The sequence below is a fragment of the Electrona antarctica genome (genome assembly GCF_951216825.1).
Source record: "Electrona antarctica genome assembly, chromosome: 1".
Classification (NCBI taxonomy): domain Eukaryota; kingdom Metazoa; phylum Chordata; class Actinopteri; order Myctophiformes; family Myctophidae; genus Electrona; species Electrona antarctica.
This window is the reverse complement of record NC_136806.1, coordinates 48,440,502-48,462,367: the sequence shown is the minus strand read 5'-3', so window position 1 is coordinate 48,462,367 and position 21,866 is coordinate 48,440,502. Positions and strand designations below refer to the sequence as shown.

The following is a 21,866-nucleotide window of genomic DNA, read 5'->3' as shown; positions in this document are numbered from 1 at the left end:
TAGGGCAGCGAAAAAGTCACTATGTAGGGAAGTAGACATAAATGTAGCAATAGGAGCATACGAGTGCAGATCTATAATCAAAAGGGAAATAACAGCAGGCTGGCAGGAACAGTGGGAAAGGGGAAAGAAAGGAAGACATTACTTCAAGATCCAGAACAGTGTCAAAAAAGGGGCATGCTACCTTGGGGCAGAGAGAAGGCAGACCATGACAATGACAAGACTCAGGTTGGGACACTGTGGACTGGCATGGGACCTGTCAAAAATGGGGAAGCACCCAGATGGACTGTGCAGCACATGCAAAAAAGATCAAACAGTGGAGCACGTGCTTATGGAGTGCACCCGGTACTCTGAAGAAAGAGAGCTGCTGTATGCATCAGTGGCAAGTGACCACACAAACAATGTGACGCTCAAGAGTCTCCTCAACCCAACAGAGAACCAGGCAAAGACTGTAAAAGCAGTGCTTAATTTCATGGCAGCAACACGACTGCTACCATAGAGTTAGAATGGACAGAAAGGAGGTATACTCCCGACCAGTGGGAGGCAGCAATGTGCCGGAAGGCATCTAGTCTGCCGGAAATCACAAGAAGAAGAAGAAGAAGAAGAAGAAAAGAAGAAGAGGGAGACAGAATTCAACGGGTCACCAATTTCGGCGCAACAACACCGGATATGTCGTTGACTTTGACCTTCCCCCTACTTTCTGTTGCTTGCTTTCTACTGACAAGTAGTAGTTGTTTGACTAGTACTGGCTGCATGAAACAGCAGGGAAGTGGAGCACGAAAATGAACATAGCCCCGTGTTCATGAGCTGCGTTCGGCCGTCCAGGTGAGTGGGTCTATTAAAAATAACCTCGCGAAATGGACTCTTTCAGCGTCATTGCGTGGAACTGGGTCAAATGATGTAATTCATTCATCGCGACACGCTAGGCTAAATGCTAAGGCTAGCGAGGAAAGTGCAGTAACGTTCCTGAACAGAGCCACTGACCATCCTGAATCCTGATCATGTGATCACTGACCTCATGTCATGATCCATACTGTACTGTTACTGTACAAGGAGTGTAGCCTCGGTCCCAGGCTTACTCATCTGCGAAAAGAAGTGAGTGTGAGTGGAGTGTGACTGCGGACGTGACCAGTGACCACACGCCATGATTCACTACAGTTCCGCCATGATTCACTACAGTTCTTCAGTCTAGACTAGAGTATATGTATTTTAGTGCTAAATGCTTGTAATATAGGCCTGCAATTCCACCTTTCAGTAGGCCAAATAGAGGAATGATCACTTTTCCTTTTCTTCTTCCACTCTGTACATGTGTTTTTATATTTTGTGATGACATTGAATTTTGTTGTTTTTCATGTTTTATGAATTGAATACAGTCAGTAAGGACTGTATTCAAAGTGTTTTGGCTGTATTGATCAATTGAGACTTATTTAAATCTAGGCCTAAATGCTCATATAGGCCATATTCATTTTTATCGCAGTGGATTTTCTTTTCTTTTTCCAGATCTTTTATTTGATTGACAGCTGTCATTCGGTGTCATTGTGCATGAAACAGCAGGGAAGTGGAGCACGAAAATGAACATAGCCCCGTGTTCATGAGCTGCGTTCGGCCGTCCAGGTGAGTGGGTCTATTAAAAATAACCTCGCGAAATGGACTCTTTCAGCGTCATTGCGTGGAACTGGGTCAAATGATGTAATTCATTCATCGCGACACGCTCAGTGTTTTACTCAGACACCAATATTGGTATGCATAGACCATGGACTAGATTTGATGTGATTTTGATGACTTGTCTATGAGGCACCGATATAGTTATGTTTGTTAGGTCACTGCCATAGTTACCCCCTAGTATAGGTTTGAGTGAGTCCTGACTCCTGGTGGTTAACGCGGTCAGTAGGTTCAAACAATGGAAACAAATCCCCAGAACTTATGTTATCCTTTTAGCGTTGTCTGACTGTATCATGTTGCTAATTACATTTTTTTTTTAACAAGTATTCAATCAATCAAAAAACACGACAGACACCATATTTGGGTACGACTGACTAACTAGAACCCCATATATGGAGCTGGCTCCATATAATCCTACCTGGAGGGGAGAGAACACAGATGGTGGAGGTGAACGGAACACTGTCCCCCCCCTCCCAGTGAGCTGTGGCGTTCCACAAGGAAGCATACTAGGGCCTTTACTGTTCCTAATATATGTAAACGACATGACATCAGCTTGTGACTGCAACTTGTTCCTTTTCGCAGATGACTCAGCTGCTGGTCTCGGACAGGAACAAACTGCAGGTTGAAAAGACCCTCAGCTCTGAACTCGGTAGAATCTGCACCTGGCTCGCTGATAAACTATCCTTACACCTGGGAAAAACTGAATCCATTCTCTTCGGATCAAATAGTAATCTCAGCAAGGCAGATGGCTTCTTGGTTAGAGTGGGTGACAATATTATCACACGAAAAGATGAAATTACCTACCTAGGTTCCATCCTGGAGGCTAATCTTTCCGGTGATAAAATGGCCACCAACGTAATCAAAAAAGTCAATCAAAGAACAAGATTCTTTTACAGGATCTCCTCACTGGTCAACATAAAAATCAACAAAAACACCTTGAAGACCCTAACAGGAGCCCTTCTTTGACTATGCATGGATTGCATGCACCTCTTGGTACCACAGCACCTCAAAGGCCCTCAAAACAAGGCTCCAGACCTCCCAAAACAAACTGGTCAGGCTCCTACTTGGCCTCACCCCCCGAACCCACCTCACCCCTGCCCACTTTGACAGGCTGGAATGGCTTAGGGTCGACGACAGAGTACAGCATCTTGCAATGGGTCTGGTCCACAAGATTCTTGACTTATGGGCACACACTCAAGCAACTACATTATCATCATGCTCTCTCATTCTCATTCACTGCCTTTGTTGTAATTTTTTTCCAATGGTGCTCGTTGACTTTTTGGGGTTATTCATCCAGAATAGCCTCTTTTATATTTGCTGAAGGGCTTGGCAGGAACGTACTATGACTGAGCCCATGCGATGCAGTGAATGAGTTAACAAATAACACCACCCAGGATCATCTCGATAGTACAGACTTTTGCCCTTGGCTTAAGCTACTGCTTATGGGTTGACAATGACATCTCGGTTAAGTTCCAATTGGACACTAATACTGCTGCAGCAGGTCTCTGACAAAACCTGTCCCCTTTCTTTGATTTTGAGTGGTATTACTATTTTATTTATTTTCTTTTTGTTTTAGTTATTTTTGATTTCGGACATTATTGATGACCATACCTCACTTGCATTTCGCTGCTTGTACCTGTATGAGTAGAGGGAGTGACTGACAAATAAACCTCCTTAATAGGCCTATCTCACAGCCCGTTTTTCACGCCCACTTCCGGTAAATAGTGGTGACTTTAACATGGGCATTTACACGTTTTTTTTCTCTGGAGAATCTAAGTACATTTTCTAATGTAAAAATGTGACAGACCAATATTATTATGAAGCAAACAAGATGGTAAATCAGGTCGAGCAGATAGAACAAACCTTACCTTGAGAAAACAAAAGTTGTAGACTTCTTAAATAACCTCTGTTAACATGTAGCGTCTATGGAGTGACGTCACGCTATCACCACTAACCCCGAAAGGGGGCGTATTTAGGGGGGCGGGGAAATTCTGTGAGATAGGCTTATTGAGAGTGTACACAAATCCATTTGGTTCCCACGTTGAGAACCATCCGCTGACCTAGTAGAGACCATTATGTTGTGCATAGAATAATGGTTGGACAGACATAGTTGAGTATTTATTTGTAATTTATCATTTTGTTTGGCAGGGCTTCGCCGGGATCATTGTCAAGACGGAACAATGGTGAAGTATTACTGCTGTGCAGGTTTCCTAAAGAGTTCCTGGGACCAAGTATGTGTTGCATTCTGGCAACGATATCCCAACCCTCACAGGTCAGAACAAACACACACACACACACAATGGAACTGGACTCTGGTCTTTGCTTAAAGTTGCAATCCGGAATGCCTTTTAATACAATATAAGTAGTATATCTGTATGGTACAGCATGTTAATACAATATAACTAGTACTCTTCTATTGAGACATTTTATTTAGACCCTAGTGTCGTTACATGTTACCTCATAAATGTTATATTTCCCCTAGTGAAGACTCCCTATTGGCAAAGTGGTAGAAGTTTCTCTCCCACGCGGGACTCCTGGACATGAAACTTTAATATAGTATTTTGATGTAGTGATTTTGTTGAACTTGCACACTGTAAATAGGGGGGATCATATGGGGCTAGTGTCTTAGGTGGCTTTTACACGAGAATGGTGTTCATAAGAAACGGCAAAATAAAGTATCGTTTGCTGGGGTCCGTTTAGACGAGAATGGTGTTTTCAGGAGGTGAAAACGCAACAAAGTGAAACCACCTCCCAGAGTGGAAATCTTTGAGAACGGTGAATCCGCAAAACTTATGACATCATGGCTCACGTTGGCTCACAGCGCATATATTATTACATTGATGCAGAGCCATATAATTATGATATAATGGAGTTCCTGAACAAGCCTCCCTCCTCGCCTACAAAGCGTTGCTCATCAGCGATGGTGAATGTAAAACCATGATGTAAATAAAATGCCTTAATTGTGATGTGGCAGCCGCGAGGTGGCAGCCGCGGCAGCAGCGTTTGTAGCCTAATGTATTATAAAATATATAACCATCCCGTGGCGCGCTCTGCCTGCATGCTCTGGGCTGTCTGTCACCACCATCACCCTCCCTGTGAATGAAAATAAAAATCCAGTCGCCTCCCCACTCCCCAGGTGATTAAACAAAAAGGAATCACCCTCCCCTATTAACCTATTAATTAACATCACATTTACCTCAGTATTATTTATTCCTAACTTTAATCTGGTAGCGTTTTTAATATGTGAGAAAATAAAGTGACCACAAAAAACGTGAACTCACGGCCAATGCGGACGATGGTCTCGTAGTCTAACGCCTAACGCAGCAAGCTATGTAAGTCATTGAAAAGTGGGGGTTGAAGTGTGTACTTAACGTGGGTGACTGGTCTATTTGGCAGCCCGTTACCGCCACCTAGCGATATTATAGCGTTTTCATAAAGTGTGCATTCTCGTGTAAAGGGTCAATAAAAAATGAGAATGCAACAGGACTTTGCCGTTTTATCTGGAGATGGTCGCCGTGTAAAAGGAGTCTTAGATAAATGTCATACAAACTCATAGCTCTGATGATTTATTCATATGCGTTCCCTCTTCTCCTTCCCAGTAATCATGTTTTGACGGAGGACATCATCTTCCGGGAGATTACTCCCAGCAACTGTCTGATTTCCAGACGTCTGTTGACCAAAACGAGCCGCGCGCCTCGCTGGATGGAGCGCTACCTCCCCAAGCACATGGCCAGCAAGGCGTATGTCATCGAGGACTCCGTCGTGGACCCTCAGACCAAGACCATGACCACGCTGTCCTGGAACGTCACCCACGCACGACTCATGGTACCACTCCTAGGGCCGTCTGTCACCATGATGAAAGTTTAGCTGACGAATAATAGTTAGGGCTGTCGCGATTACAAATTTAAGTTGACGATTAATTGTCACACAAATAATTGCGATTTACGATTTAATTGTGTTTTTTTTTGCATTGAACATTGAAATGTTACAATTTATATTTCTGTTTGCCTTTTAGGCTTCGGATTCACAAATTGCATGGGCAGATTAAATCACAGTTAATAATTTTGAATAGTTTCCAAAAAATTTACAAAATAGAAGTGACATGTTGTAAGCTTTTAGATCTGCTATTTCTGCTTTTTTTTAAATTAATTTATGTATGGACATTTTCAACGTGGAAACGATTGACGGTTATGCAAAAATAATTGCGATTAGATGATTATGTAATAATTGTGACGGGCCTATTAATAGCGATCAATGATGTGTTTTTGGCATTGAACATTGAAACATATTAAATAAACATTTTACTAGTGGTGGGCATAGATTTGTTTTTTTTAAATGGCTCATTTGAACTCTGCCGAAGGCATTCAAAATATGTGTGCGCTACCTCAGGCCAGGTGGCCCATTAGACCAGGAGCCACACAATACAACTAGCCTATTAATAATACCTTATATTTCATATTGTGAGCATGTAGAACTGTTCAGTGTTGCCAAGTCTAGTTGCGAACGCAGTGAGCATTTACTATGAGACCCAGCAGATCATGTCTGTGTGTCTGTGTGTGTGTCACGCTGTAACACCACCCGCCCACCACCAGAGGGCGCAGCTGTATCACACACAAAAACACACATGCACGCACACACACGCACACACGCACGCACGCACACACACAAAACTTAACTTCAAAAAAACGTAACTTCAAAAAAACGTAACTTCAAAAAAACGTAACTTCAAAAAAACGTAACTTAAAAAAAACGTAACTTAAAAACACTTAACTTAAAAAAAAACTTAACTTAAAAAAAAAACTTTAAAAGGAAAAACTTAAACACAAAAAAGAGAACTTAAAAAATTACGTAATTTATTCTAATTGTTTTTTTTGCAATTTACGAGCTGCGTTCGCTTCCCGCGTTCGCGCGTCTTACTTGTCATTATAAGCTACTTTGGACTTGTTTATCTGTAAAGTTTCTTTAAAATATTGGTGGTCCTTGACATGAAAATGTTTGAGAACCACTGCTCTAAAACAACATTGGACAATAATGTTTGACAATCAGCACTATAGTTGCTTTTTTTAAGACTTATTTTCTGACGGAGCAGGCTGCTGCCATCATGGATAATATTATTTGGCGCAATTTTATGTCCCAGAACTTATGGATATGGACTTATGCCTCCATCGCTGCCTTTCTTTTCTAGTAAGAAAAGTTGTGGAACTTTAACGTGTTGCTGACTTGCTGTTTTGCCGTCCCTCTCGGGCTTCGTACGCACATAAAGAACAACTGTGCTGTGCTCTGCCTGTGTTTCATGGCTGCCCCAATGCTTTTCCAATGGAAGTCACGTGGTTTGACCAAACACTTGTGTTTGATTGCCCCCCTCCCCCCATCACACACTGTTTGGTCAAACCACGTGACTTCCATTGGAAAAGCATTGAGGCGGCCATAAAACACGGACAGCACAGAGCATGTTCGTCTGATATGTCTGTACGAAGCCTCACAGAGTGGACTCCGTGCAGACAGTGCTCCGCCTCCTCTCACACACGCGCACGCACAGTCGCACGCACACGCACACACACACACGGCCCGCCTCCTGGCAGAGTCTCGCGTTAATGCCGATAACGGCCCAGCAGTACATTTTACATTCACAATTAGTGTGGCAAGATCTGCACAACAGCAGTTGTGAGCTTGTAGAGCTGATATTTTCTCAATTTTCTGTTTTTTTCTTTTTAATTCATGTATTTTCTGTAGAAAGTTGTGCCTATAGTGACATACCCGAAATATGTACACTAGGTGGAAAGTGGTTGTGTTCCTTCCTGTCCAGAGTGACTTTCATGCAGTGTTCTGTTTGCTTTCACCCTGTGCCCCCCAGTCTGTGAAGGAGCGCTGTGAATACCACATTAACCCTGAGAATGGCAGCTGGACCGAAATTCAAAGAGAGGCATGGATCTCCTCCAATGTCTATGGTCTTTCCAGAGGTATTCAGGTTAGTAAAGCAAAGGTCCACACTGGACTCCCTAATAATGTAACAATCCAGGCATTTAGCAGCACATGGTCTCTGTTAGGCATGTCACAGTGCTAGAACTTCCCCACCGTTTGGCACCACGCTTACCCACGCTGGTATTACCGGTAGTACCGAATTTAGCCACTAGGTGTCCTAATAGACCTGCCTGGTAAATGGCAATGATACAGAAACAACATCAGCACTTGCTCTTCTAATTTCCAAAGCACATTAAGGCGCAGAAGGCAGGCACAGTCAAGATAAACAAGTCAGCAGAACTCCATAATGTTCTTTTCACTATTTTATTTTCCTCACCGAGACCAACAACGGCCGTGTTTCAGCTACTCAAATAGCCTTCATCAGCGCTGATCAATCCAAGACGCTAACAGGAATTACAAGATTAATTGAGAGCGTGTTGCTACAGGTTATTGTGAGTAAATAAAGCACTAAAACATTGGAAGTAAGCTCACCGTACCGTAAGTCCTTTTCTCTACACTACAACAAACTAAAGTGAAATCATAATAAAACAGTGCTATCGGTGTGCAAGTACTCGGTGGTGTGCCCGCCCACCGGTAACACCGGACACAGTGACAGGCCTAGTCTCTCTGATCCAGAGCGATTTACAAAGTGCAAGATGGGTGTAAAGTGGCATGCACACTAGTCAATTATTAACAGGGTAGATGAAATGGTGCTACAAAAATTACTACAAAGCAACTAGCGCAAATTCTGAAAATAACTCGATGCACCGCAATGCAGTAGATTAAATGGTGCTACAAAAATTACTACAAAGCAACTAGCGCTAATTCTGAAAATAACTCGATGCATCGCAATGTGACATGTGAGCTTGTATAGGTCATTCCACAGCTTGGGGAGCTTGGGGCCAGGAGGGAAAAGAGTCCTACTGTAGGTCACATGGATTAGTGGCCAGGGATTCATAGGGACGGGAGGGACGGCCTGTGTTTGCTGTTAATAGTGACACACAGAAAGTTACACAAGGCCCTGTCTCTGTGAGTTGTACTGCATTTTCTACTCCACCTTAGCCTGTAGCACTTGACCTAGTTATGACGACCATGCAGACTTGACGACTCATAATCTCAATAATTTGCGATATGTTAGTGTCAAGTAGGTTGAAAAGCCACCCAGAGGTGAAAGGTTACTTCTCCAACGTGAGACCTATGTTTCTTTCTTTGTTCCCTCAAAGGGACATAGATTTATTTTGGGCTAGTACCCTATACGCTAGTGGGCTAGTACCCTATACGCTAGTGCCACCTGTTCCCCTGTGCAGAAGATCCCTGGTTCAAATCTCATGACTCATGAGAAGTACAGTACATTGGAGTCTTATTCATTAGTTATTTGATATACAGCTTAATAAAAGCATTTGATGAATCTGGGTGTTGGTAACAGAAACGGCACTGCTTAAAGCAAATGGAACATTACATAATACTATTTCATATTTTCCATTTGACTCCCTAGGCCAAAATCCACTCTTTATTGAGCACTACATATTTGGTCTCTCACGTGAGACCCAGGTTCGAATCCCTTGTGATACAGTTGAAATGATCCCTCTCTGTCAGGCGAGGACACAAAATGCACAGATTGCAGCTTTAATTAAACTGTCAACAAAAGAGTAGTGATATGAATTATGACAACTTCCTTGTTTGATGGAGCTCGTTTGCTTCCTTTTCAGGAATTTGGTCTGGCAAGATTCAAGACCAGCGTTACAAAAACCATGAAAGGCTTTGAATTTGTCCTCGCCAAGATGCAAGGTATGTTTAGGCATTTTTGGGGGCCGTCATTGTTACTTATCACATTCTAACTTTGTGATACTCAGCAGCTACACTCAACATTCTTACAGAAATAAACTATGCTTTTTACCATATCTGAACATTCAGTTATTTCTTGAAGAGCAAATCAACGCAATGAGTTATAAAGATTAGATAAATCGAGATTGAACTTAATTTAAGTGCAAACTTAACTCTTGTGAATCACTTAATATGAGTAATAATAATGTTATTTGTATATATCACTGTTTAAAACCATGTTCCCAAAGTAATAATTAACAGTTCTACTGCTTATTCCGCGTTTCCCGCATTATAATCAAATATCCTACGCTGCCTGGATTGTTTTATTACCTTTAGATCATACGCTGAAGTATTTGGGCGTTTGATCCGTGAAAATCCGGTCCAGATCCGTTTCTCAGTTTGTTTTTGAACGATCGCACCACCCGCCATCTTGCCAAGCAGAATGGAGGGGGCTGGGAGGCTGTTGTAGTCAGACAAAAACCCCGTCCACTTGCATTGGACTCCATTTCCCAGAAGCCCTAGCAGCCCAGCATAAGTTTCGATTTCCGGTTTCGTCATCATAACATGAAGCTCTCTCCCCCTGCTCCGCGGAGCGACTGACTTTCTTTTTTATTATTAAAATTCGGCGATTTAGACACATAAAACAAATGGCGGGAAACGCGTAATAAGCAGGGCATATCGTTTGATCAATCAATTTAAGGCCCTGAAACAGTTTTAAAGTAGGGGTGAACGATTATGAAATTATGACCGATATCCGATCTCCGATTATTTGCAGGGTCATATCTGCTGATACCGATTCTGACCGATTCCGATAGAGGACCACAATGGAAACAAGCCTAGGCCCTATAGGGGCTTGGCCCAAAGCCTGTTAATATAGTATTCAATCAATAAATAGCATAATACTTTTCCAAGTGTCTGTTTTCACAACTGAATGAGATGAGTACACAAATTAAATGCAGATTAATTTTTCATTTAATTTCTTTTTTGCTGGTGAAAACCGATTAAATAATCTGTATTATTTTGAGACTATTCCGATACAGCATTTTTATGACCGATATGGCCAATTCCGATTATGCTACCGATTAATCGTGCATCCCTAAATGAAAGTGATCAATAAATCGACATTGTAGAGGGTCAGTAATGTTTGTTGCCTCTCGTGCAGGTGAGACTCCCTCCAGGACCTTGGCAGAAACGGCCACGGAGAGAGCGAGAGAGACGGCACTGGCAGCTAAAGAGAAAGCCAAAGACCTCGCCTCACAGGCCCACAAGAAACAATATGTATGACATATTTATAACCAAACCACAGGCCCTGGAACAGATTCTTCTGCACCTTCTATTGAGACAGGGAGAGATGAACTAATCCTAGATCTGTGGTCATGTTGTAGGTCAGTGGTTCTCGACGTCGCATTCGGGGACGACCAGGGATCCAAATGGACCTTAACGGGTCTGTAACTATGACAGTGGAGAAATGGTCTATGTGGTTACAATTCTACACTGTCAAGAGTTAACCCCTTTAGAACTGAGGCCGATTATAAATCTGGTTATCTGAAAAACTTCAAATATTTATTCAAAACATTATAAAAAAAAAAAGGTTTCTATATACTGTACATGGCAACAACAACCCAAAAATGGGTTCCTGTCTTGAAAGGTAAAAACCCAAAAAGGGGTTCCCAACTGAGGATTTTGCAGTGTAGATCAGAAAAATATAGTATGAGATCATGGGGATCCTTAAAATTAGAACGTTTGAGAACCACTGGTCTACTTGGTTGTGAGAGTTGCTCTTATGGTAGGTGGACCATCGAAGGCCTGAGCTGGATTCAAACAGCCAGCTTCCTGTCCTTGCGTTTTTCTGATTGTGACACCTGAACCTTAAACTGGTAAACGGCTTATTTCATAGAAATGAGAACGACCCGAGTCTCGTGTTACCAGACCAGTCGGTGATCTCTGCCGATGTACTGTATATGTCTGGTGACGTTGAAATGAAACATAGTTGCTAGAACTAGAAAGGCGAGAATGTCCGCTAAGAAACCTACAGCCACTGCTTTGAAAATTAATCGTATCACCGTCCCATTATGAAAGTGGTCAAATTCTTTGCATTGGTTTTTGCAATGCAGTAATGTTAAAATCTCTGCAAACAAGACAAACCTGGCATGTATTAATATGGTACGCAAGCATTTCTGTGGTTAAAAAAGAAGAAGGAAGTGAGTCTTTGAAACGGTGATTGAACACCGACTATGGCGTACCATAAAATAATAGAACTTCAATATCTTTATACTTATCTTTAACTTTCCTTTATTCACCTCTGTCCCCATACAGTACATGTGCTATTTACTCTCTTTCCATTACAGCACTTAAAAGTATTTTCTTTCGTTTACTTTATACCTTTGTACTTGATCTATTCTTAAGAACTTTTCATAACCAGATTTTCACAGAATACCTTTGATTTATACTGTTTGATTTATCCAAATTGTGTTAACATTTTGTTTTGATTGTAAGTCGATCGATATAGTTCAAGAAGCTCTGTCTGTGCGTGGTTCTCAGTCTGCTTTGCAGATTGGCTAAGCTACTCTTGACATTTGTGCCACTGTCAGTAGTACAGATGAGAGTACTCTGTCAATGGGTACAGCACTATTATGTTTAATTTCACATATAATCATTGTATCTCTCAGTTTACTGTTAATTGTCATACTGTAATTTTCTTGTCTTTACTAATCAAAATGTTTCATTGCTTCAAATTGAAGTTGATTGTGCAACGATGGGTCCACATTGTTTGCAGTCATCTCTTGAAAAGTAACTGGAAAGGAAGTTAGGAACTGGACTGGAGCGTGTTGGGCTGTTACTTTGCAGTTTATAATTGGTAGAGACATGTTTGCAGTGGATATCAGCATCTGCGCCCAGGGTTGAAATGTACTTTCGTTCAATGGGTTATTAAAAAAAGGCTCAATTGTTATCTTGTTTTATACAGCCATTTCAGTTGATCACAAATATAAAAATCCCACATCAGGAGGATGTGCTCTTCCTCCTGTGGTGGTGCCAGCTTGTCAATAAATACAAATTATCTTTGTAACATAATGTGGAACGTTCTTATATATTTTTTTGTGGTGCAGCCACTCCCAAGAAACTGCAAATGGCTGGGTTTCCCGAACGCATTTAGTGTAGGACTTGTATTGCCGCACATGCTCAGATGCCCTCTAGGCTGCACACAGAAGCCTGTGAACATAGACATTCCGTGCATAGATGTGCCATGCAATGGTAGGCCTCAGGTCTACCATTCTGAAATTTAATTTAATAATATTTGGACAGCTGACAGTAGGCTCTCTTTACGCTTTAAAAAAAATCACACCTGTGTGAACTGAGTGGTGTAAGGTATTATATAGCCTGATCAGCTCTGATCTGACGTAATGTCTGACGTAATGAAATCACACCCGGGTGAACTGGGTGACCGTAGCAACCATGCTCATTTTTTTGGTACGAACAGACGGACAGACAGACAGACAGACACGTAAACTAACAAAGCCAGTCGTAGGAGTGGTTTACACCACTCAAAAATATTAATAATAATATATATATATTTCTTTTTTGAGTGGTGTAAACCACTCCTACAACTGGCTTTTGTGTGCAGAAAAAAATGAGCATGGTTGCTATGTTCAAAATAATTTCTGACGTAATTAAATCACACCCGGGTGAACTGGATGACCGTAGCAACCATGCTCATTTTTTCTGCACAAAAACAGCCAGTTGTGAAATCACATCCGGGTGTGATTTCATTACGTCAGACATTACATCAGACCACAGCTGATCATGCTATATAAAACCTTACACCACTCAGTTCACACGGGTGTGATTTTTTTTAAGACTAAAGAGAGCCTGTCAGCTGTCCAGCAATCCCAATATTATTACATTTAATTTCAGAATGGTAGACCTGTGGCCTACCATGCCAGGCCTCAGGCCTGAGGCCTACCATTGTGTGGCACATCTATGCACAAAATGTCTATGTTCACAGGCTTCTGTGTGCGGCCTAGAGGACATCTGAGCATGTGCGGCACTACAAGTCTTACACTGAATGCGTTCGGGAAACCCAGTCAATATTGTCTGTCCCTCCCTATGTATGTCCCTATGTTTAGGGTACCAACAGGTGCCAAAGTGGTGCTGTTGAGCTAGAAACAGTGTTGCACTGTTGCCTGCTAATTACAATGTAGAGTGTGCGTGCGAGAGACGGAGAGAGAGGGAGGGGGGAGAGAGAATACCACTCTTGCTTGTGAGAGTGTGTTGTCTGCTAATTCCCCCACACGGTAACTGTCAGTTCTCAATCGTTTCGGACCCAGGGCAGTTCGCCGGAACAAGCCCGGCCCCCTGGGCGCATTCCTGGGGGTCTGGATGTTCCGGTGACCCCCACACGGAATTGCACCACTCAGTTCACATGGGTGTGATTTTTTCAATCTCTACACTTAAACAAGTGTAGAGATTAAATAAGCTAGTATGGAAAAGGATTTACCAATTTCATGAAGTGTGTCCTGTTGCACTGCAGTCTAGTCAAACAAGACATGGCATTAAATATATAAAATATTTATTTATAAAAAAGTATACACTAATACAAAAATGCTACATAATATTACTCGAAGAGCCAGATTAATGCATACATACAGTACACTTTTACAAAGTAATAAGGCATTTTGCATATACAATCCTGAAGGCAAAAATGCACTTCAGAGTATTAAATGCACAGTAATTAAAAGGATACAAAATACTTGCAATGCAACACAAGTTGCATGATTACAAGAAGACGTTCTATGCAAGATGATGAAGCTACTGCATGCATAATTACAATGTAATGAGAAGTGCACAATTGCAAAGTAGAACTTTTCAGATGGAGGCAAACATTCAAGTTCATATTAGCAATTCATGTTGCACCTTCTTAGTCCTATGTATTGTGTGGAACTGCATTTCTTTTGTCATTTGCCCTTAACACAAGTATAAGCGTTAATACCTGTGCGTACATAATGTGGTATAATTAATTGCCAGATGTTAAATGTGCAAATTTAACCAATTTCTGTTCGCTGTTAAGAGACATATACCCACAACCCTTCTGAGACGAAACAAGTGCAATGTGTGGATGTTTGTGCAACAGTGAAAAAAAGAAAGAAAAAAACATAAAAATACATTACAATTAACATTGTAACATGAATGCAAAACATAAAAATGGGTTACTGTATAAGTGCATGCTTTACATCATGACTTTTTCCTGAAAAGCAGAAGCTTCTTAGTGCTGAAGAAAAGGATGTATATAGTAGACCAAACCCATTTTAAGGCATAATCCAATATAGAAATACTGAATAAAAAATAAGTTAAAAAGGAAAATAAAACAGCCCTCGACAGGTAGATGATGAAACAATCAGAAATGGGATTATTTGATTGCTTGTAGTAAGCCGTAACAAATATACCTCATAACTTTGGAAAAATAACGGCCTCACTGGATGCTGGTATGTTTCAAATACACTGTAATGTTTCTTCCATCTCAGCCCAGTGATTTTAACTGCTGTTCAGTGCAAAACAATGGACATGGCTCATTTGAACCAAACATTACCATTTAGCTTGTATTCAGACTGTATGTGTTTTTTTTCTTTGAATTGTCGTCACCTTCTGTCAAAGAGAGTACAGTAGAGTTCAGCTGTACAGTAAAAAATGTCTTCGTTCTTTCTTGTCCTCCATTTTATGTATTTTTTTAGTTTTTGCTTTTGTTTTTAGTTTCTTTTTGGAATGTTTTCTCCTTGCGTCCCTCCGTGTCAGCTGAGTCATAACCAGCCTCTGTCCAGGCTGGAGTAGCAGTGATCTACGCCTGTCGGGACACTCAGTCCATCGGTGACAACGCAGTCAAACACTATGCTCTCCACGTCAACCTCCACGTCCTCTGTAATGGAAACACAATGATGATCATGATGATGATGATTTACCACTTTCAACTGTATTTTGGGCATGTCATGACGAGGCAAACAAGTGAAATACAAATAAATACATACAAGTACATTTAAAGAATGATCAATGCATTTTCAAAGATAGCCGATCTACAAGCTCATGAACACATTGCAATAGAACTAGTGACTGGTACGAGCTGGAGTGGCGCCTGTCAGCAGCTGGGGTTGTTGAACAAGAGGAGTAGGATGGAGCAAGGTAAACACGGCTGCAGCTAATTAAATTAATAATGGGAATGTTTGTCAATCCAGTAACAGAAGAATGGTAGACAATAATGTTTTAAAATGATCTTTAACTTAAAACGCCATCAATATTTTATTTCTTTCATAAATAGATTATCTTTCACTCAATAGGGACTGCTCCTGTCGCAAGTTGATGATGTCATATGTCCATGTGCACCCCTATGGAATGCATGTGCTAATACAAATATTAAAAATATTGCTTTGATGCTCATATTAACCGTAGGAAGTATTAAGTAGTTTTTATTAGAATATGCATTCCATACATTCCACAGGGCTAGACCACACATGGACATATGACATCATCAACCTGCGACGGGAGCAGTCCCTATTGAGTGAAAGATTCTCTGTTTATGAAAGAAATAAAATATTGATGGCGTTTTTATTTTGTAATTTTAGTTATAGAGGGCAAGTATAATGTTTTAAGGCATATTTGTCTTAATAGCCAGGGATCCTTTTAAAATGTGTTAGTTTAATTCATTATATTTAGTTACGTTTTTCCATTGATTTGGTGTGGTTAAGTAGGTCTTACTTAATATAATTGCAGGACATTTTATTATATGCCTTCACTTCTAGTCAGAGATGTAACGCTAAACTTTTGTCACTGGTTGCTGCTTGGCTCACACCTTTGACCACGGGTGGCAGTACTGAGTGATTTGCTCAGGTGTAGGCTACTCCACTTCACTGGAATGAATGGATTTTCCTGGTGTTAAATTCTTTGGACTTGACTGTCATGAGCCCGTCATCCAGCAGCGTTTAAATGGTTAGGTGATATTTATTTTACACAAGACGTAGTCTAATACCGCAGTGGATTCCCTGTGGATCGGTGATGTCATGTTGATGACATCATATTGATGATGTCAGTCTTGCTGGAGACTTGCTTTTGAGTTATAGAAGTTGCATCAGTTTTTCAGCTATAGGCCTACTAGTTATATGGGTGGGAGAAAGTCAGAGAGGTCCAATTGTAAAAAGGTCCACCAGAATACTCAATCGAGTTTACGTAAATTGGACGTGCCTGACAGATCAACATGCAAATGTCACAATGAAGCACACCTTGCTTTTAGGCAAGTTATGGCGAGTTATGGGCGTCAACTCTGAGAGAGTATAAATGGAATGGGTCTGTTTGGTACCATTTGTAAACTCTCCCTGGACCCCACCTTGAGAACCACTTCTTTAGCCCATTGGAGCCTCTACAGCGGTGCCCGTTGGGCACTGGCCTACTTGGAACAATGCAAGTTGGAAATGAATGCCCCGCAGCCCCACCCAGATGTCAGAATGATGTCAGAACAGGCCAGCTCCATATATGGACACTGGGCAGGGGCCCTGTCCAGAGCCTCATCTTTGAGTGTGCAAGCCTTTTTGTTGTTTATGGACTTTCATGCTAAGATTTGAGTTTAGAGCACAAATTTCCCTACCTCTTTTAATAATAATGTCACAAATTCTTGGAATTCCTTAATTTCAAGTGGACTGAACTGACTTTTGCTTTGTCAGTCTGGAACGCTACTGACATATTCCCTGGAAATCTAGGCAAAATTTCCCCTAATTGTAGAAAATTCAACGATATCGAAGTGACAGGCATAGTAGTACATGCCCAAAGATGAAAGAAGGGTGCATCTTTGTTAAAAGACTTGTCAGATACGTCCAACTTGTTTTTGTCAAGGGGATGGAGTGTCAGCTATTTAAAACTACACAAAGGCGTAATCTAAACTGGTTGCGTAAAAATCTTGTGACAGAGCCGTGAGTGACCCCGTTTTGCACGTGATGCTTGTACCTCTGTCGGAGTCGGACCTCTCGGAGGACATGGTGGAGCCCAGGCTGTCGTTCCTCATCCTCTCCGAGGCTCTCTGGAGCTGCTCCAGACGAACACACAGCTCCCGCTGCTCCCAGCGCAGACGCAGCTTCAGCTTCTCCGCGCGCTCATCTTGCTCCTGCAACTTCTGGAAAAAGAGAGGGAGAGAGAGACAGATGATGGGTGAGATAGACAGGAGGACATTTGAGCCTTAGCGGGATAGTTCACCCCAAAAAATACTTTTTTCTATCGATTTCTCATGGAGGCACAATGGTGTGCAGTGCACCAATGCTGATAATACTTTAATGTACTTGAAACCTGAAGCCTGCCAATTGTTTCTTGGGACCACAACGGAAATAATCTCTGGAGCTTTATTGTGTTTTATCCTTTTGACAAAGATATGTTCATAAATATGCATTTTGTAAACAAAGACGTCAATCAATCCATCAATCTGTACATTTGGAGTGTACATCAGTGATCACTTATTTCCCCCAAAGATTTCTGTATTTACTTCAAAATTAGCAGATCAATACTTTTGTTTGAAGGACGAAGTGAGTTGCCAGATTAGACTTTTTAACATAATTCACTACTACACAGTTCACTACTACACAAAATATTTTCCTCGCAACCAATGTAAGGGTTGCACTACTCGAAACAACTGTGGATAAACAGAATCCACACCACAGATTTGTACCTCAACTCGCTCCAAGTGATTGGAGTCACAAACAAAACAAAACTTTGCAATCACAAACAAAACGTTGCGATGCATTTACAGCATGATCACAAAGACGTTGCTCACATTTGTCTGCCATTACAACATGTTCTCTGGATGTGGACTGTCCAGCTAAGTTGCAATTCATTGCGTTGCGAATCATTGGTGTTGAAGTCCTTTTATGTGCAGCTGTGCCTGTGCACGTGTGAGCAGGTGTTTTACCTTTGTGTGCAGCTGTGCACATTTTCCCAGATGTTTACCTTTATGTGCAGCTGTGCATGTTTGCCCAGGTGCTTACAATTTACAATTTAGGCATTTAGCAGACACTCTTAATCCAGAGCGATTTACAGTAAGCAGGAACAATACATGGTAATACATAAAATACATAGAAATACCTTTATGTGCAGCTGTGCACGTTTTCCCAGGTGCTTACCTTTATGTGCAGCTGTGCATGTTTTCCCAGGTGCTTACCTTTATGTGCAGCTGTGCATGTTTTCCCAGGTGCTTACCTTTATGTGCAGCTGTGCACGCCTCAGCAAGTTGAGGGTGGTGTTCCTCATGGAGTCAGACGACAGAGGAACCTCTTGCTTTAGCTGCTCCAGGCAGTGTCTCAGCTGAGCTCGTCTACACAGTACATAGCGACAAAACAACTGTGTTAATACAATGTTATGTTGCTGATATTGTGTCTGCTGGCCTCCCTCTCAGTGCAGGACAGACACAGACACCTAACCAAAAGTAAATTATTTGATCAATGCAACTATGTACAAATAGGGCATTTAAAAGTTAAGTGCTGCAGGAGAAACAGCTTTATTACAATGGTATTATTACAATAGTGCAAGATGTATTGTTATAATATCCACACAAAGCAAGTTATAGGTAAATGTTGGACAAAATGATTTAAATTCTTTACCTGTTTTTCTCCAGCTCGTTGTGAACTGACCTGTAATTCAGACACACAGTTGAATTTAGATTAAGCAAGCAGCAAACATTATATTATTGCTTATTATCTACTTAAATACTTTTCTTTTACAGTATGTCATTTCAATCACCTATTGCCCCCAGAAGATAACTTCCTGCTCCTATGTTTGTTCCTCTTGTCAGTGTCGTCAGGACTCAGAGGAGGCACGGAGGCGTAGCCGTGTTCTGCTTCTGTGGATGGATAGGCCAACATTCTCAAACTTATATACATGTCAAGGACCCCTTGGTTCACCAAAATAGACAATCTACAAGCTCATGGTTAATCAGTTAACGCTAGTAAATATCTGCTCTACAGTCATTGCTATATGTGATGTTAGATAACATTAATGAACTAATATGTTTCAGCACAGATCAGAACAAATGTTAGCTAACAATGTTTATATATCAGTGTTTCTCAAAGTGTGGGGTAAATTATATTTACAAGACGTTATCACAAGGATCATATTAACCCTATAGGCCTATGACTATTCTGACCATGTACTGTATGTTACACACTATCTCCCCACTTGATATCAAATCAAATGTCATATATATGTTTTTAACCAAATACAGTATGTCAGTATGAATAATGTGAGGATGTTGTGCTTCCACAAAAAAAATGACAATATTTAGTTTTTGATAAAAGCCTGTATAATAAAGTGACAAATTGAACAGGCATGCAGCAACAACAGCAATGTTCAGAAATGACATCATTATGCTGCAATGCTTCAAAAACAGTAAAAGACTACAATCAATATGATATATAAATGGCATTAAAAGTTTGAGCATTAACAAGCATCCTCCAGTTTAATAACAACAATAAAGCACATAGTAAGTAGACTATAGGGGCGGTGCCACAAGCTCTAAAAAATGTTTTATTTTTAAGTTTTGGGTGCCAGCCATCATACAAAGTGTTTGTAAAACTGAAACTTTACAAAGTAAAACAAACTTTACAAACAGGAGGTACTAGACTTGACAAACTGTGCGTTATTACGCAGTAGTAAAGATCACATCCTGCTTGTGCTCTTGAATGCATACATTTCTAAGCTCCAAGAGTGTAACAAATGCAACCAAAAGGACGCATACGGGACCATTTGGTCATTTGGTTACAATTGTTATACCCTCGGAGTTATGTTAAGCCTCTTTTGGATTTGACAAGTCTGCAGTTTCATTCATTCGGTTGCGGATCTTTCAAACCGGGAGTGGAATTGGCGCCTTTGAGTACAATGACAGAACCAAAATGTAGGTCAGTGGTTCAAATCCTACTTCTTACACAAGCTGCTTCACAAAACCTGAACAACACAGTGTATAAATAGGCTTACATCTTCATACCTTCTATACATCTACGTCTGCAGACTTTTGCACACTTGCAAACATGCGTTTGATAATACTGACCGAATTGACATAAACACAATTCCCCCTTCGAATGACACTGGTGTTGTTGTTGACGCGTGAATCAATAAATTACCTCGTTCTCGTCTCTCCAGAAACTCCGCGGCCTGAAGGAGAACCTGGATGTTGCAGATTGCTTCCATTTTTATTTTAAAAATGTGTTTAAAAATAATAAAGAGAAGCAGGAGATAAACTAATAGAACCAGTGGAAGGAGACCTACTAGGACTAATGTCTACGACTGCAATTCAACCCAAAGGTAGGCTTTACTTCCCATAGCCCGGAGGGATGGCAGGACTGTGATTGGATACGAACTCAACCGCAAACAATGTTGTGCATATTATTATAGGGCTATTTTATGCATAAATAATACTGCCACAACCTTGTCAAAAACCGTAATTATATTGTAATAGCTTCTTACAACAGTTGTAATTGTAACAGAAGTTTGTCCTTTTCTCTGTAAGGTTCTTTGTAATAGCCTATATAGCCTACTCAAAATTATTAAAAAATCACACCCGTGTGAACTGAGTGGTGCAATTCCCCCCGAACACATGAACGAACACATAGGTTAACACGGACATTGCTGTTCCTTGGAGTGGTTGCACCACTCAAAAAGAACACACATACACACACACCCCCACTATGGCAGGAGAGGCGTATATCGACCGTCCTTCTGATCTATGGGATATGAACTTGGGGTGATGACGTCTAAAACGTCATCAGTAAGCCGTGCCACTCCCTCGACTTGTTTTTTGTTTTTCAAAGGCTCCATCAGCGCGCCACTTTCTACATACTTGTTTTTAAACTCCTCCAAGAATCAAGACATTATATCACACAATAAATATCACATCACAACCACATGCATCACACACAAACACACTTTATAAACTTCTGCCCAAGACTTAAAATGCCCCCTCCCCCAACTGTGCTTTTTTCCCCATACATTTTCATTTTTATATTTTAGTCAGTCTCCCACCACCAAAATTATGAGATGAGATTCAATTTATTGTCAATGTACAGTACAAGTACAGCACAGCCTACCGAGGCTACACATATTACGGTAGCCTCGGTAGGCCTATGTATGTAGCTATGTAGGCTACAGTAGACATATGTTTATTGTTTGTATTAATCTGTACTGTCTGTCTTTCTCTCTCTCTCTAACAGTCCTTGAGGGGGTTCAGGGGGTCCCTGCCCAGCTACATTTCTTAATATAGCATCAAAATCAGTTTAACAACATTAACCCTGTACATTTATTTGATAATTTTTTTTAAAGAGTACCGTACGCCCCAATTCATGCCAATTGATTTCTCCCCACACACATTTCTGTGTTGTCACTTGTCACTGCTGCAGTGCTGTATCCTACTC

The 21,866-nt window shown here is 41.0% G+C and overlaps 2 protein-coding genes across 3 annotated transcripts; one reads left to right on the top strand and one right to left on the bottom strand.

The window, feature by feature from the left end:
- Positions 1 to 646: 646 nt before the first annotated feature.
- Positions 647 to 11,158, top strand: prelid1a (PRELI domain containing 1a). 2 transcript variants are annotated; one of them, XM_079502654.1, is made up of 7 exons: positions 647 to 822; positions 1,498 to 1,611; positions 3,808 to 3,931; positions 5,259 to 5,484; positions 7,514 to 7,627; positions 9,330 to 9,408; positions 10,607 to 11,158. In XM_079502654.1, exons 3-7 carry the CDS (start codon positions 3,840 to 3,842, stop codon positions 10,726 to 10,728), a joined length of 633 nt encoding a protein of 210 aa, XP_079358780.1. In that variant the 5' UTR covers positions 647 to 822; positions 1,498 to 1,611; positions 3,808 to 3,839; the 3' UTR covers positions 10,729 to 11,158. The 2 variants fall into 2 exon arrangements, with proteins under 2 accessions (XP_079358780.1, XP_079358781.1); XM_079502655.1 differs by lacking the exon at positions 1,498 to 1,611.
- A 2,836-nt stretch (positions 11,159 to 13,994) lies between these two features.
- On the bottom strand, positions 13,995 to 20,760 carry mxd3 (MAX dimerization protein 3). The gene is made up of 6 exons (XM_079498483.1): positions 20,580 to 20,760; positions 19,204 to 19,303; positions 19,065 to 19,094; positions 18,664 to 18,778; positions 17,425 to 17,590; positions 13,995 to 15,352 (listed from the first exon to the last, which is right to left on the bottom strand). The coding sequence occupies exons 1-6, from the start codon at positions 20,644 to 20,646 to the stop codon at positions 15,237 to 15,239; spliced, it is 594 nt and encodes a 197-aa protein (XP_079354609.1). The 5' UTR covers positions 20,647 to 20,760; the 3' UTR covers positions 13,995 to 15,236.
- Positions 20,761 to 21,866: the final 1,106 nt, after the last annotated feature.

Excerpts from the sequence above, each read along its gene's own strand:
- prelid1a (XM_079502655.1), top strand. The coding sequence starts at position 3,840 with ATGGTGAAGTATTACTGCTGTGCAGGTTTCCTAAAGAGTTCCTGGGAC. Across the intron at positions 5,485-7,513 it reads TCACCCACGCACGACTCATG|TCTGTGAAGGAGCGCTGTGA; the intron begins GTACCACTCCTA and ends TGTGCCCCCCAG. Across the intron at positions 9,409-10,606 it reads TGTCCTCGCCAAGATGCAAG|GTGAGACTCCCTCCAGGACC; the intron begins GTATGTTTAGGC and ends CCTCTCGTGCAG.
- mxd3 (XM_079498483.1), bottom strand. The coding sequence starts at position 20,646 with ATGGAAGCAATCTGCAACATCCAGGTTCTCCTTCAGGCCGCGGAGTTT. Across the intron at positions 19,304-20,579 it reads TCTGGAGAGACGAGAACGAG|AAGCAGAACACGGCTACGCC; the intron begins GTAATTTATTGA and ends ATCCATCCACAG. Across the intron at positions 15,353-17,424 it reads GAGGTCCGACTCCGACAGAG|AGGACGTGGAGGTTGACGTG; the intron begins GTACAAGCATCA and ends TTTCCATTACAG.